This window comes from Triturus cristatus, chromosome 3_2 (genome assembly GCF_964204655.1).
Source record: "Triturus cristatus chromosome 3_2, aTriCri1.1, whole genome shotgun sequence".
Classification (NCBI taxonomy): Eukaryota; Metazoa; Chordata; class Amphibia; order Caudata; family Salamandridae; genus Triturus; species Triturus cristatus.
The window spans coordinates 1091528163-1091545446 of NC_140584.1; the positions used below are offsets into that span (position 1 = coordinate 1091528163).

Below are 17284 nucleotides of genomic sequence, written 5' to 3' on the forward strand. Positions count from 1 at the left end.
CCCCCAAGCCCCGGGGGTGCCGGCCGAGCACTTTGCCAGGGCCGGTTTGGGTTCCCAGTCCGGCCCTGCCTCCAAATGTCTTTTTTTGGCATGTTCTAAGCCCATTGTGCGATTCAGTGACAGATTATTGAATCACAAAATGGGTTTGAAAAGAATATTGAACCACAATTTAGAAGAGGCATGTTTAGAGGGTCCCTTCCAAATTTCAATTTGCTAAGCAATGCACCGATGGCTTGAGACTGTAGTTCCAGTTACAAATCATTGAAGAGTTCCCCACTCCGCACAGAGGGTGGCTGCTAACACGCTGGATGTTGGTTAAAGCTTGATTGGGAGTAGGCAGTGGTCCAGGTGTCTGGAGGACAGGGATGCTTTCCTGAACCTCACTGCACTCACGTCATTCGATCAGCAGCTTAGGCTGGTGTCGCACCAGAGGGACAGATCCCTTGGTAATTCTGAACAATGCGCAGTCTTCCAACCAAGCACTGATTGCTACAAACACACTCAGCAAAGCCAGTGATTTGTCATTTATAGGGTAGTTGGAAAGAAGTAAACTGGGTAATAAAAGAGAGATGGCTGAACAAAAAGATGTAATTTTGGACCCGTGTCCTCTGCAAGCCGTCCTCTTGTGAGTCGGTGGTTGTGGAGTGCCTGAGTAGGTGTGGTTATCCTGGAAAAAACATAAGGGCAGCAAAAGAATGAGAAAATATTCTTAGTGTGCTAAGAACTAATTAAAAAGAATGTGACAGTAGGGAATTTGTAGGATCTCGAATCTAACCAAGGAGGAGAGGATTAAGCCACACCTAGAATTCTCTCCCTCATCTTCCAACTATGCGAGCTTTAGAAAAATTCTAAAAACCTGGCCATTCCAACCTGGCTTTGTTTAACTTGGATTTCAGTTGTTGCCTCTGGTTACCTTAGCGCCAAGAGACCTTATGGTGAACGTGCGCCTTATAAATGGCCTATAACATGACAAATAACATAAGAGTAGACAATGGACGACATCAATAGAATAAAAAGCTTCTGAGGATGCACAACGCCCGAGAACAGCCAATGGCATATACTCATTCACTGAATGAATCTGGAGGTGATCCTCTTTCGTTATACGGCAGAACACTGAGCTATACCATTGTGGGAGCAATTAACGACAAACCGAGCCCTTGTTTATCGTTTCCATGTGTTTCTGTTATCTTGCGTGGAATTTCCTCACCTGCACATGAGTTGTCATTGAGCGCATGGTACATAGACACATGTTGAATGAGATTTCGCTTTAGTGGTAGGGTTTATAAAGTCATTAGCTCAACAAATTTGTGAAAGCAACAGATGTGGTGTTGTCAGTTATGCTATCCCATATGCAATGTTTGACACTTGGCACGCGTTCTCCAGCGAGGGTGTCATTGTAAGACCTACTTTTAGCATTTATGGACAGGAAACAGATACTAATTCACGTGTTTACTGTCAGAAATGACGCAGGAAATATCTGGGAAGCGGAGAGAAGCAAAAAGCACCGCGGTGAACCCTTCGGAGCCCGCTTGAAGACGCTTCCTGCAGGAAGCACATCTCGAAGTGTTCCCACCTACGCCTGTTCCTTTTTATTACCAAGTACTTCCCCGCCGCGCCAATTCGCAGCTGGAGAGGCTTATTTTGGGTGAATCGGAGGCATTTTTCCTGTCAGGAGCCCATTATGTCTTTCCTCTCCTACTCTTCTGTGTGGAAGAGGCGAGGTCAACAACTCAAGGTTCATTGGTTTCCAGAGCTTCTCTGTAAACATCTTTGGCCTGAGGACCTACCTTGCCTGTGCACCAGGTCAGACCCTGTGTTAGGGACCCTCGCTTGCCAGGGCCCTGCTCTAAGTGTAATATGAATTGGACTGACTGCATTTAATAAAACCAGCTCAGTTAGTTCTGATCTAATAATCCTTTCCAAATTCTTCTCGGCTAGGGTAGGCTTTATTTCAGCCTGACGGAAGAATCCATGGCATGGACATAGGACTTCTTCAGAATAGTCGGTGCCAGGCTCGTCTTACGATCCACGGCTAGAAGTGTTAGTTATTCGGCTTCCCGACTTCAGGCACAAGGGCTTCTGGGTGTGCACACTCAATATTGACACTAGAATATCCATGAAACACAATATTGCAGATAAAATATGGATACAAAATTTTGACACTTCAATAAGTATACGTTTCCTATACCTAACTCCACTTTTATCTACCTTGGTGATATATATATATCCTCAAGGTGAGTAGATTAGGAACAACAAATCTATACTTCTAAATATATGGTCTTACCTTTCGATAATTTGTCCCTCGATATTCTTGTACCACGATATTCCGGGGGTCGATATTAAGTGATCCATCCGGGCATGTGATGCTCTCCTTCCAGGTCAGACTTTATAGGTTCTTGCTCTTTGTTCAAAGGGCCTGGAATGAGGAGGTTTAAGGATTTTTAATTATATTTTCCTTAAAAGAAGTGTTTTGTTGAGCATTCTTTAAAGTAAAATCTTCATGAAGTTTGCACACCATGCCATCGGAGTATGATGGCTACTCAGAGTAGGGTGGACAGCTGCTAGCCCTAGCTAGCCCTTTACTACCCCTGGCACTGCCCTTGCTATCCCTTGTCTCAGATGTCATGAAAGCTCAGCAGGAACATAAACTAAACAAGGCTCAGGGAACCATATTTATTTATGGATTTTGCACCCCGCATCCATCTCTTAACGCCCCTGCAGAAAAAAAGCAGATTCCTGAGCGCCCAGGGATGGAATCAGGGGCCAACCAGAACCCTCTGATGCAGCAGGGTTCAAAGGACTCGTTGATGTCACTTGTGCTACCCTGGTGTTTTGGTGGATTTACATCTATGTGGAGAGTTCCAGATCAAAAGCCCCTGTTAAGCAGCAGCAGACCGCCCTAAGAGCCGTCACCCCCAGGAGGGTAGGCATTGGGGCAGCTAGTGCAGTGGCACTGGGGCCTAGAGCGGGAGGGGGACATTGAACCCTGATAATTACTGTTTTGAATACCCCAATAGCAGTCAAAATGGCCATTTCCTTGCTTGCACCAGGGCCTATGACACCCTTGCTACACTACTGTTCACATTATTGCGTAAGTCAGGGTTCTCCAATGTCGGTCCTGGAGGGGCAGATCCATGCCAGATTTTTAGCATATCCCATTTAGATAAATATAGTAAAAAATCTGGCATGGATCCGGGCCTCCTGGACTGACCCTGGAGAACTCTGGCATAAGTCACATGAAGACGGGCAGATGGTCTAAGAACAGATAAACAGAACTTGTTTTTTGTGCTTTCCTCCCAAAGTCACACACCGCAGAAGGAAGCCCAGCTGAATGGCGAGAAGAAGAACACCGACGCCATGACACACGTGCTGGCACAGACAGCGGTAAGTGGCTGCAGCCAGGAAGTGACCTCCATGTGCCACACTGTCATCCGTAGGGTCCGATCTCATGGCATCTTCTGCGCTTGTAGGCTCACCTGCCACCCCCTCTGCTGCCTCACCTCACTTCTTTCACCTGTCATGACTCTCTGACTGTCTTTCTACATAAATGTTGATCTCATGTGTGACCTATGGGCGTCGAACGGGGGCAGCCAATGGTAGTAGTTGCCAGTTCCGGCTTAGCCTTTGGTTCTCCTGGTGATGCTCTGTCGGCCTCTGGTCTCAGCGACCATGAAGGCGCAGCTAGGACCAAAAGTTAAGAGGACTTCAGTTATTGTCTGCCCCCCCACTCGCAACTCTTCGTTCAGCAGCATTTAGGAGGACTTTGGAAGTCCAAGCATAAGACTAGTGGTCATCGTCTGGTGTCACCTGTGGTCAAGGGGCGTGTGTCATGACTCCCGCTGTAGCTGGCATTTGGCTGACTAAACATTCTTGGATGTGAATTATGGATAGCTGGTTCCGCACACAAAGCTCCCTGCTCCCTCACAGGACCAGATAAGATAGGAGGAGCCAGGTCTGAGGTAGCATGCATGCTGGCTTTGATGACTGGTGAGGTCCGTCCGCAGAGGTAGCAGGCTTGCGGAGGAAGGGCAAAAAGAGAAGAAGGAAATGAGGGAGAGAGGTGTCGAGGAAAATGAGATGTAGGGAAGGTGTACGTAGAATGTGGGCTATGAGGGGAGGCAGAGAAGGGCGAAAAGAAGGTGAGAAGGAGAATGAGAATGAGGCAGACGAGGTTGGGTGGGTAGGAAAGAAGGAAGGAAGGGGGTAGTAGGTGGGATAGAAGCGGAGGGAGGAAAGAAGGCAAAAAGAGATGGGGAGTGAATGTATCCGGGTATGCCGTTTTGTGGAAAGGCAGAGAATGAAAGGAAGAGAGGGAGGAAAGTAGGCCGAAAAGGAGAAGATGAAAACAATCTGTAAGGAGTATGGGGTGGCAGTGAAGGCAGCGGTGGAAAGAAGGAGGGACGGGACGCAGGAAGGTACGAAGCAGTCAGATAATGAGGGCCTGGGGCAAGGGAGTGGAGAAGAGGCAGTCGTAGGGTAGAGATATGAAGAGGGCGAGACAGCATGAGGGAGGAATGGAAAGAGGGAGTGCTGGCAAAAGGAGGTGGGCGGACAGACAGACGAGAGGATGGAGAGCAGGGAGGGGTAGAGTTAGAGGGAGGGGAGAGGATTGGGGGTGAGTGAGAGCAATGCGTGAGAGGTGGGATATGAAGCGATGGAAGCTTGCGTCAGAGAGGGAGCCGGGGGAAATGAGGGAGCAGTGGATATTGGAAGGGGGGGGGCAGGAGTAAAGAGAAGTGGGAGGAGGTAGAGGTGGAAGGAGGAAAGGGCAGAGCACGGGAGGTATCGGAGGTAAGGGTGTGAGGGGAGGACTCATGGAGCGGAGACAGACTGAAACAATGGCACTGCCCGACTTTAAAAATAAGAAACCCGTGGATTCTGTCCCACGGCGGAGATGACATGGCCTCTCAGCAGCGCGTGCACAGAAGGCGCTCAGGGCGGGGGTCCATGGCCGCTCCTCCTAATAACACTGCCTTCCTTTGTTCCCTTGTGGCTCCAGAAGACTACGAACCACATCACCCCGGTGGGGAAAGCCTCCCAGTGCCCGAGGTATCTCAAGCTGAACAACTTCCAGAATGGCGCGACCTTTCAAGACACGCTGCACCAGACGGCCAAGGAGGTAAGTGGGCACGCTGGGATCCGGGCTCCGAGGCCAGCGGCCCTCTGCCGCCCCCTAGAGGCCAGGCAGCTAAGCTCCCTGCCACTGCCCCTGAGGCCTAAGCCCAGAGGACAGGTGGAAAAAGCCCATTGTGTTAGATTTTACATAACTACGAGCAGTCTATGGATTGTCTAGGTTATCTGAGCTTAATCTATCTGATTATGTGAGATTAGGTAAACAGCTATCTGAACTATTTTATCTGATATTAGTTTGTCTAAGAATGATTTAGCTAAAACTGCACAGCAGAGGGAACTGTACTGAACACAGTAGGCACAGATAGTATGTAGTGAGAGTATGGTCTTGCATCCTGATGTTTTTTGTCTCTTTCTGTAGAATATCAGTTGCCGGACCAAGCTTTGCCAAGGTTCCATCATGAACCCAAAGTGCTTAGTGAGAGGCCCGCGGGACGGGCCACTCCCACGAGAGGAGGTCCTTTCGCAGGCGATAGAATTCCTCAACCAGTACAACAACTCACTGAAAGAGTAAGTCAGTTTTCATGTATAGTTTCTTTTGTGTTTGTTTATTGTTTTTATTTGTTTTATGTAGCGCTGAGAGTGGCCTGGTAGCACCTTCACATGGATTGAAACTTCAAATATAATATCATGCTAAATGGACGTAATTGGAATGGAATGGCATGTGTACAATCTGCACTTATGAACAACAAAAGTGAGGGATAAAAAACTTGTATTAATCAGTGGTTATTCCATTCCATCCTTTTTTTGCCCATGATGCCATTATAGACAGGGACCTACAATATGCAGATAATCATAGGCGCCTCATTTTGAAAGAACTTCATATTTACTTTTTCATTGCCCTCAGTGTGATCAAATGTGCCTCAGAGACAACACTAGACAAAAAACTCAGCACGAGAAGCCAACTTGAGAAAATATTTTGCAGAAAATGACAAAATAATTTAAATGTTCAGAGTTCGGGACTAAGGAATGGAATAGAAAAGTAAAATAAAATACTAAAGTTGCAGCCCATAATATATACATGGGACAAAGGGGGTTATTTAATAAATAAATAAAAATCTAAAAGTACGATGCCTACTAAATCAATGAAACTAGGAAGACGTTTTTCTTACATTTCAACGAGCAGTCCAGTAAGTATCAATCACAAAGTCACAGCGGGGCTGTGAGAAGCAGATACCATAGAAAAATAACACCAAAGGGGAATAAATAGGTTTGAAAAACTCTCCAAGAATGAGATATAATGACAGGAAGTGTGGAGTGGTGGAAAAAGGAGATATGAAGTGGAAAAGGAAACTAGGCAGCCTTGGTTTTTAGCAGCATTGGGGCTCCTTAAAACAATGTTAGGCCTGTGCACATTACACTGCAGGAGATAATGGAACTGGTGCGAAGGAGGCAGAAAACACAACATATTGAAAAAAATGCAGCACCTGACGGAATATACATAAAGCTTGTCGTCCAAATGGAATCAGTCAGAAACAGCTTGATCAACGCTGTGTACAAACCTAATTCCGTGTAGCTTGTCAGTTCCTTTTTTCTACAAATACTTTCGTCAGCTTGCAGTTTGTCGCACACAAATGAATGCCCACGGTGTATTTTGTCGTACTGCATGACTTTTGCCAGACGAAGTAGTAACGACAGACGCAGGCTACACAATAGAAAAAGTCTTAAAATGTGTCCAATCCGGTGCCTAGAGCAAAGCTTTAAAGTATTTTTCAGGTGACGCATAGGGTCATCCAGTGCTTAGTTTGTAAAATAGTAAGTGCTGGGGCCATATTACAAATCGGGCGCAATGCTGCGCCACCATGCCCGTTCAAATTGGTGAGACAGGTGCAAACAGGGACAGTGTGCCCTTTTACTGATAATACACTGTCCTCAGGGCAGATGCAAATTCGCTGCCTCTCTGGGAACAACGCATTCGTGAAATACAGCGCAACTGCAGTACTGTGTCGCAAGAGTGCAAAATACAGACACCCATGTCCCTTGTGCCCCCGGCCATTGTATGTCAATGGCCTCTAGTGCCCAAACCTTTTCCCAGAAGCTACAGGTGATGCTGCCGAATGTTGGAGTTGCCAAATACCAAGGCTTTCTAGTCTTAATTCCACTTCATGCCTCTTTTGTCCTCCTTTGCCCCTTTATCTCGCTCTTGCACATTTTTTTTTCACTTGTCACATCCAGAGAGAGATGTGATTTGGCAGTGAGTTTGTTAACTGTTGAATAGGGAGGAACTGGGGTCTGATTCTAACTTCCACAAGACCAAACTGTGTGATGTTGGGAAAATGATCTTATCTCCTCATGCCTCAGTTCATTCATCCACCTAAACAAAGTACCCCCAAGTATGAAGCGCTTTATAAAACTGGTTATATACATATATGGCTCCCACATAAGAATGTGATGACAAAGCAAATTACTACATGGAAGTTAGGAAAGCACATGAGAATTGATCCCTAATATTTTAGAACATCTTTCCCCATGTAGATGAGACAATTAAGGTGACGTGGTCAGTTATGACTGGACACAACATGGTTAGGGGTAGCATCTGCTCAATGTAACAAAATTATGCTTTAACTTTTACAGGCCCAGGATAGAAGAACACTTGGCCCGCTTGGAGACCATCACCAAAGAAATAGAGACAACCGGAACCTACCAGCTGACCGAAGAAGAGCTCATCTACGCCACCAAGCAAGCTTGGAGGAACGCGCCTCGGTGCATTGGGAGGATACAGTGGTCCAACCTGAAGGTGACAGCATTACCTGCTCTTACTGCTCGCAAGGACCTCCCACCACAGCTCTTTAACCCTTTCTCCTCCACAGCACTCGCACACTAAGTATTACCTTGGCATGAGATCTTGCAGGACTGAAACTGACAATATACTGAGTCTGTGTGGGAAGTGACACACGTTTCCGCTCAGACATGCACAGTACAACCACAGTACAGCCATATTTTTACACACAGTGCTGAGACCTGTGTACAGATGAAAGGCTTGGGTTTCAGCGTCATGCGTTGCTGCTGGTTCACATTCACAGACCGTTAATTCATGGTCTTCCTTGTGGGGTGCAGTACCTTTATCAACGCTGTTGTGCCACTAGCTTGCCCAGGAATGATTGTATTATCAATGATGGAAATGCGATATCATTGAATTCAGAGTGTATCCCTATCTGTGGTGTCAGTGACACTTGCATTGATTATCACACCCTTTGCACCAGGCAGATGGCCTTCTCTAACAGAAATTAATATTAACCTGAGGGTTTCATCCACATTTTCCATTCCCTTGGGTTTGTGTGCATCATTGCTCAAATAACTATAAAATCAGTGTACACCCTTGAAATGTACCTCCCTGCTTGTCTAAAGAAACACAGCAAGATCCTTGCACCGTGCTGCCAAAAGAAAAATTGAGAAGTTCATTGGATCTATCGAAGGGAAGATCTTAGGAGAATCAATGTTCCTTCAATTTGTTACCCTTGCATCATCTAGGGATGATGCCAAAGATTTCAATCCTCGCACGTTCAAAGACTGACCCAAACTGTCCTGGGCATAATCCGAAGACCTTCAACAAAAGCAAAGTACCCAGATGTTTCGTTTGTCCCTACAGCCTCCTTCTCTTCTCAAACCAATGCTGTGGTCAACAACACCCTTTTTCAGCTTGTGATCCTTAGAAAAGTCCACCCCTTTCTACATTCTGGTCACCCCGTGGATCTAAGAAGGGCTCTCGGCTCCTGTGCCACCTAGACTACTAAGCCATGGTTTACGCTGGTACCCCAAAGGAAGACTTATAGAAACACTTGTGTCCCAGAACCAAGCTAAGAGACAATGAGTTAACATCAATATCTCGGGTCATGTCCCTCCCAACCTAAGGACATCCAGTTTGCTCACACTAAAGAGAGAAATCACTTAAAGACTAACTGTTATGTATAGAAAGTATACGTAAGCCATGGCTCAGGACCAACTCAAAAGTCTACCCCTCTCTACACAACAGTCTTGAACCAGCAGGCCAATTGGGCAGCTGAACCCCAGGAGAAAGAGCTGCAGGACATGGCAAGCAGGTGCTGGCAGCATGACTCTGGAAGAACCTAAAACTAGCTGCACATAAGTTGAGGGCAGTTCTGTCCAAGGAAAGCTTCAAGACAATTCTCCATCACTACAAAACAAACATGCCCCTCTCTCCTCAGCAGACAGACCAGCCCCCACATTTCAGGACAAGTAGGTGATAATTTACCTCCCAGGAAAGGGACCTAAGCAAGAATTATTTCACAACCCGTAAAAATACACTTTACAAATGTATTGCCATTGTGTACTTCAAAGTGACCAGAAAGCGACACATGGCATTCTATAAAACAGTGGGAATACATAAATAAATAAATTAACCTATGGCTGTCAGACAGTAATGGGAAGAGTTTGTCTTTCGCATAATATTGCTTTTGAGATACGGTACACTTGCACACTTCTAGTATCGTGCATATTTGCCCCTCAAACGTAACAAATGTAACTTTAATTCAAAATGTATATATCTTCCCCTTCCCCTGCAGTAGGAGGATCTAAAAAGTACACAGCATAGAAGAGATAAACAAAAAATCCACAAATGTATTTCACCTTATGAGAAGCCGTTTACTATTTTCTATGCAGGCAGTGCACTACCACTCATTCATCGCCACTATGCGGCTTGAAGTTGTATGACAACTCTTACGTCATATAGTTCGTATTAAAAATCTCTTTGGTGTGTTTCTACTTTTCTAGGTATTCGATGCTCGGAAGGCCACCACCGCAAAAGAGATGTTTGAGCACATCTGCCGCCATCTCAAACATGCCTCAAATAATGGAAACATAAGGTACGTTGAGTATCACGTCCATAAAGAGAGAACATGGCCGCCATCATTGTTTGTAGGAAAAATGAGTTGCTGGAGGCAGAATGTTGCGAGGAAGCAGAAGTAGACAGTCCACATATTTTTGTATGAATTGTTTAGTCATTTAATTTTAATTTCAAATCACTTGCGCCTCGGTACTCTACTCCATTTAGAAAAGAGCTGGTACTGTTTACAGTGTGCACTTTCTAAACTGACAATCTTCCCCACTCACCGCGAGGTAGCGCTTGTGATGTAGGATGGTGTAAATTGACACTACAAATCTTCAGGTGATACAAGAGAGAACTGGAGCATGAACAGTACAGATTTCAGTGGATCCAGAAAGGTGATCTGGGTAAATTGAGGGGCAAAAAAGAAAATTGAGAAGAGATGTAGATCGGGTGAGGGGTGACCAGAAGGATCTGGGATTAGAAACAGAGGGAGCTAACAGTAATGTAAAAGAACACCAGAAATGTGAGGTAAGGTAGAGCAACAGCAAATATACCTTAAACAGATGAGCCAGTGAGAGTGAGGTTGGGGGAAACATAATAATGTTAAGTGTTCAAGCAGCACATATGACTAGCGGATGTTTTGTTATTACCCAACTCAGTTGGCTTGATTACTACTTCTCAACTTCTGTGAGTTATCTGCCGGATTGAATCTCACTTGAGGAGCTACTTCCCTACCCAACCAGTCGCATGGGGTTCAGGCTAGCGTTGGAGTAGTCAGCTTCGGGCTGGATACACAAGTGGAATTTTGTGTGTTTTAGGTAAAGGGGACCCCGAAGTGGAGTGAAAACAGGCCTCTCTACCCAGTCCTGAATCACTGTCATCAATACTAAGCGTTCCAGAGGTCCTTAGTTTGATGACATCTACTTGAGTTTTGAGACCTATTGTGGCATCATTTACCGGATGGCTCCTTTAAATGTCAGTAATAGCTTCTTCTAGTGAGAAGTATAGTTTGGGTGAGATGAAGCGTACCAGCACACGATCGCCTCAATCTTTAAGTGACCGCAAAGGAGATTTAAACTGACAGGGGTCTAAGAGCAAGCAATTTAATACCTTCCAGCCAGCCAGGCACCTTTTTTTTGTAATTCACGGTGATATATTCTTCATTTGTTAATAGAAATTAATTGAAATGCATTCTGTCCAGTCTTGACATTGGTTCATTATACATGACTACCATTCAGGATTTACCTTTACTCTATGATAAGGCTCTGTGCAAGGGATTTGCCGAAATGGCCAAAAATACAGTTTTCCGTCTCAAAAGTAAACGTAGCCACGTCCACGATGGTGCACCCCCTTCTGGTAGCAGCCTAGGCAGTCACCTAGTATTGTATTAACTTTGAACCATCACACCAAGGATTAGCAAACCACTCTAAGTATATATTGAGTTAAGAATATCGATGAGACAGAATGTCAAGGATAGAATATTGAAAATAAAATATAGACAGGTAAATAAGACCAGCCTTTCTATACGTCATTCCACATACATGTAGATACGTGGTACATATATCTTGAAGGTACGTAGATGTGGAGTTAGTAAATCTATGCTTCCCTATGTGCAAGTACCTTATGATATGTTGTCCTTCAACATTCTGTCCTCGATAATAGTATGCCACAATATTGTTGGTGTCAATATTCAGTCGTACAATCCTCTCAACATTATCTGAATGCGTGAACCCCACGTACACACCCTGCTTTTAGCATGTATTTTCCACCTGTCTTTTGCTTCCAGAATGTAGCTCCCACGAGTCCCGACAGACATGTGACAGGATCCCCTGGTTGCCCTATGGAAGCCCTTTGGATTAGCCATTACCGTAAAGGGAATCAGAAGCATTCATCCAATCTGCATTCCAATATTACTATAAAATACTACTCTTATTTCTATTTTTTGATAATGTTATGTGGCGATTTCACTTGAACCATTGTACAGCTCGCTGATGGCCATTCAAGTATTAAATGTGTATAGTTCTGGAATCGTCTCTGATGCCTGTTTTTCACCTACTTTCAATCTGCTGCTCTTCCCTAGATCCACCATCACAGTCTTCCCCCAGCGCACAGATGGGAAGCACGACTTCCGATTATGGAACAGCCAACTGGTTCGCTACGCTGGCTACCAAATGGAGGATGGATCCTTCCTGGGTGACCCGGCGAGTGCAGAGTTCACACAGGTACAGTAGCATTGGAACAAGTGGTCTATGGGTCTGCCCAGTGGCCCATCCAGCAAAGTGCACACATGCAGAGCAGCGCAGGTGCTGTCTGCCCAGTGGCCCTTCCCTGGAGAGTTCACACAGGTAGAGTAGCACTGGAGCACATGGAGCTGCCCTGTGGCCCTTCCTGCAGTTTTCACACAGGTACAGTAGTAAAGGAGCTGTCTGGCCATATATCTGCCCCCGAACCTTCCCTGGGGAGCTCACAAAGGAGCTGTCTGGCCATGAATCTGCCCACGCAGCTACAGTAGCACTGGAAGAAGTTGCCTGGACATGTGTCCTCCCAGGTGTCATTCCTACAGAAGCCGCTTTTCCTGGACATGTGTCTTCCGAGGGGACCTTCCTGCAGAAGCTGATCTTCGAAAGGCTTCAGAAACTCAGCAGGGCATAGAGACTGAAACTCACATCTTCTACACTTGTGGTAGCAGTGACCGAAACCCACAGCTTGTCCTGCACTGGTGGGAATGACTGAGACCTCTAGGTTGTCATGCAGTGCTAGCAGTGCTGGAAAAACTCATCTGGCCCTGCAGTGCTGGCAGAGAGCGAAATGCATAGTCTGTCAAGCTGTGCAGGCAGTGACTCTGTCTGGTTTCTTCCCCTGCACTCTGAGTATCCCATCTTCCTCACCCTTCTCTCGCTCTACCTGACCTCTCTCTGTCTCTCTTTCAGGTGTGCATAGATCTTGGATGGAAGCCAAAGTATGGTCGCTTCGATATCCTCCCCTTGGTGCTCCAAGCCAACGGCCAAGACCCTGAAGTTTTTGAAATCCCACCGGAACTTATCCTAGAAGTGCCAATGGAACACCCAAAGTAAGTAGATCGGGGTGGGGACAATGGTGTATATATCAGCCCACATCTCTCTCCTTAGTACGATTCTGTTGGTAACCAAGAAATGTGCCTATTGCTACACTGAGTGCCAAAGCAGAGAAACAGACTGGTAGATTGGTCGAAAGATGGAATAGATAGATAGATAGATAGATAGATAGATAGATAGATAGATAGATAGATAGATAGATAGATAGATAGATAGATAGATAGATAGATAGATAGATAGATAGATAGATAGATAGATAGATAGATAGATAGATAGATAGATAGATAGATAGATAGATAGATAGATAGATAGATAGATAGATAGATAGATAGATAGATAGTTGTCCTGTTACTATGCAGCTTTAGGGCACTGAGCTCAAGGGACCTACTAGATTGAACTCTGGTAAATTCAGCACACTCAAATGCCAGGTCTTCCAGAGCACGCCAATGGGAAGACACCCCAAGGAAACCCACACGGTTCCTGCATTCATTCAGAGAATAGATGGTGTTAGATTATTTTGGATGTTCGCTTCTTCAGTAATTTTTATAATTTCCCCAACAATCTCTAGAAAGTATACAGTATAGAGATCTGCTAAACAGTTGGACAATGATAAGTGATTGAATTTCACCTCCTTACTCCGAACAGGTATGAATGGTTTAAAGAGCTGGATCTCAGATGGTATGCGCTGCCCGCGGTGTGCAACATGCTCCTGGAGGTTGGGGGCATTGAGTTCCCAGCATGCCCTTTCAACGGCTGGTACATGGGGACGGAAATTGGTGTTCGAGATTTCTGCGACGTGCAACGTCTCAACATTCTGGAGGTAAATCGCTAACAAACCTGTTGGGGGGGCTCATGTGTGCACTTAATAAATGCTTATTAACACAACGTAACTCACACAGACATGTGCTGACCAGGTTCTAGACAGCGGACACAGCAAACTTGGCTTCCCAGTATACAAGTGTTCAGGCTCGCTAATAATCAGAGGCTTATGCCAAATGTTAACATCACCTGCCCTCACATTGCTGATGTCTAGGCAGGTTCACGGCAGGTAGTGGTCCTCCAAGTCCTACTTGGGAATGAAGTAGAGAAGGATCTGAAACTGTGGGAAATGGGAGAAATCAGTAGCCCTTTGCACTCACTGAAATAAAGTAAAGTTGCTAGCTTCGGAGATATCTATATTTTTGTGCTAAATCACTCATAATTACGTGAAAGTAATTCTGGGGCAGGGAAATAATTGGGGTTTTGACTGGCCATTTGTAATGAGGGCCTAAGAGACCAATTCAAGTGACTGACAGCCTGGCTAGCTTCTCTGGTTGCTGTGCGCCATACTAACAATGACCTGTTTACTCCGTATCATGGCGTCACTGCAGTAGTCCAATCAGATGGAGGTGAGCCTAGATCATTTTGACCTCGATTACAAAAGTTTTTGGGTCATAGCATGAGGAAATCACTGTTTTAAAAGACAAAAACTTTGAATTCATTCAATTCAGTCACTTTACTGCACAATGGGAGTCTAAGTTGTTGGGGAATAACTTGCAAGGAAATGTCTGGTGCTTTTAGCAGTTGAAAGCACCCCGGAAACACCACACCTTGTGATCTCGGTAGGGCTAGTAAATCATGTTTCCGGCCCACTCGGGATTACCGGGGCACCTGAAATGATACTTATAAGTTATCTGATGCTAAACAGTTGACCCAAAGATGCGCATAGAAGTCTTCCCATTTGTACTTGCTCCTCACTGTTTCTCTCCTTTGCTTGTAGGAGGTCGGGCAGAGGATGGGGTTGGAGACACACAAGATCGCTTCCTTGTGGAAAGACCGGGCTGTCGTTGAGATAAACGTGGCTGTGCTGTATAGCTTCCAGGTAAGTTACGACATGAGCACTTCCGGGTTACTTTGAGAGAACAGTGCATGGCAGTTCTAAAGCACACTGATATTCTGTGGTTGAGCGTGTTTTACAAGAGTGTGAAAATAGATAGATAAATGGACAGGCTCATGGTACACCTTTTTGTAGCTGTCCCAATTCCACAAAACACAGAATGACCACCACCATAAAGCTGAGGGATATTCACAGCTGCATATTTCAGCCTCCCAACCCCTCCTTCCCTTTCAAAGCATGTGTCAGAGGTGTCACAACCAAATAGATGGTGGGAATGTTGCTTTCCTCCCACCAACTCTGTTTCTAAAGAAGGCCTTTACTCGGTCCTCATGGCTGATGAAAGATGGATGCCTGCTTCTTAACTCTAACGCCCACTGCTTTAATGCTGATGTTGTAAGATGGCGGTGGCATTCAGTTTTTGGTTGGAGTTTCAATTCTTTGGCATTTCCTTGCTTTGTTCATCCTCTATACTAACTGCGGTCACGGGGTTGCTAAGGTTCTAGACCAATGGGATGCTCCTGTTTTGTATAGCGTGTTTTTGTACCGCGCTTATTCAACCCGGGAGGTTTCCTGCTGTTTGCCTCATCGCATCATAAAAAGCACACCAGGATAACTGTGGCTATTTGTCTGGCAGCCCTCGGCCTTCTTTTGAAAAGGGCTAGCTCTATCCAAGATACTCAGGCGTTATTGCTAAAATCATCAATCTCTTATGTTTTGCTACCAGAAACACAATGTCACCATTATGGACCACCACTCAGCAGCCGAGTCCTTCATGAAGTACATGCAGAACGAGCACAAGCTCCGAGGAGGCTGCCCGGCCGACTGGGTCTGGCTCGTGCCTCCCATATCCGGAAGCATCACACCTGTGTTCCACCAGGAGATGTTGAACTATATCCTCTCACCGTTCTATTACTACCAGGTAAGAGCTTCAGGGGTGACGTGTGCGCATGGAAGTGATCATCCTAAACCATTGCCTTGGTGCACGGTCATAAGCATGTCTCCGCTTTAGAAGCATGGAAGTATTACACTAGTAAGGAGAGTACAAGTAGGTACTCAAAAGGGTAAACGTTTAACAGCATAAATTGGAAGCATTTTCTAACTCTTTGGCAAGTGCAGTTAAACATTAAAATAAATTGCTATGAAAATTATACATTTCACAATGTTCTACTGCATTCTGTCACTAACATAACACAATAATTGCCAGAAATAGCATTTTAGATACACATGCTAAAACTACCAATGAACTTTAATATAAGATTATTTTCAGAGTTTGGTTAATAAAGATAATGATTTGATTGAATCCATGTTCTGTTTTAGAACTGTTCATAATGTTTATAAAGGGAAATTATAAATATATTTTTAATAAAATATTTGTATGTATAGGTTTATAAAACAAACACTTAGCATCTTTAATATTTTAATAGATACAAATGGCTATATGATATAAATTTAATTTAAAAAAAAGCTTAAATGTGTTGCTTTAATCTTTATGAACAAGGGAGGAACTGGGTAGGACTATTTATATAAGACAGTAAATCCTTTCCAATCCTTCTTAAAATTCAAAGGATAACATTATTTACCACCTTGACACGTACAATGAGTGATACTTGAAAATCATTTTATGTAAAGTTAATCAGAAGTTTTAGAATGAGCTACGAAATGATGGAATAGAATTCTAGTGGTTATGGCTCAGATATGTACATCTATAATTTGTTGCTATTCTAAGGAATACAAATCCTTCTGAAATGTTGATTACAATTTATATGTCTAAACTGAGGGACGGGTCTATCAGTTTAGTTGCATTCAGAACTTAAATATACATTTTGGAAGTATTGTTCATTTGAAGTGCATGAATTGTACTATCATCTTAAGGATGACTACAGTAAACAACTAGGAAACTTACAAAATGTCCTCCTGAACTTCTTCATTGGATATCTCTGTAAAATGAGCCCTTTGAATGCTCTCAGTCATGCAGCTTATGCATAATTTTATAGGTGGAACCGCACAAGACGCATGTATGGAAGGATGAGACGCGAATGCCAAAGAAGAAGAAGATCAAATTTAGCGTTGCTGCCAAGTGAGTTTCCAGTCTAGAAATCTATTGTTGCTCATGATGACACATTCAGAGATGGCGTTTTGAAAAAAGTCATTAAAAAATATGAAGTTTGTGTAACAATTTCTGTCTGTGTTTCCACAGAGCTGTGGTCTTTATGTCAGCACTGATGGGGAGGTCGATGGCACGGAGAACAAAGGCCACCATTCTGTACGCCACCGAAACGGGGAAATCTGAAACCTTTGCCAATAAACTGGCCTTGCTGTTCAACTGTGCCTTCAACACCAAGGTAAGATGGCATTGCCATCCTTTGTTCAGTGAAGGAAGCTTAGTGTATAAATAGGACATTTACTGTAACCCTAACG

At 44.5% G+C, this 17284-nt stretch overlaps 1 protein-coding gene across 3 annotated transcripts in view; it reads left to right on the forward strand.

Moving 5' to 3' along the window:
- NOS2 (nitric oxide synthase 2) overlaps positions 1-17284 on the forward strand; it is a 60336-nt gene that overhangs the window by 16296 nt on the left and 26756 nt on the right. For all 3 annotated transcript variants that reach the window (XM_085649866.1, XM_085649867.1, XM_085649868.1), the window contains 12 exons: positions 3303-3384; positions 5000-5119; positions 5492-5640; positions 7705-7867; positions 9862-9953; positions 11997-12138; positions 12847-12986; positions 13636-13810; positions 14750-14851; positions 15591-15785; positions 16861-16943; positions 17064-17208. In XM_085649866.1, coding sequence (XP_085505992.1) covers positions 3303-3384; positions 5000-5119; positions 5492-5640; positions 7705-7867; positions 9862-9953; positions 11997-12138; positions 12847-12986; positions 13636-13810; positions 14750-14851; positions 15591-15785; positions 16861-16943; positions 17064-17208 — 1588 coding nt within the window. The remainder of the gene's footprint in view (positions 1-3302; positions 3385-4999; positions 5120-5491; positions 5641-7704; positions 7868-9861; positions 9954-11996; positions 12139-12846; positions 12987-13635; positions 13811-14749; positions 14852-15590; positions 15786-16860; positions 16944-17063; positions 17209-17284) is intronic.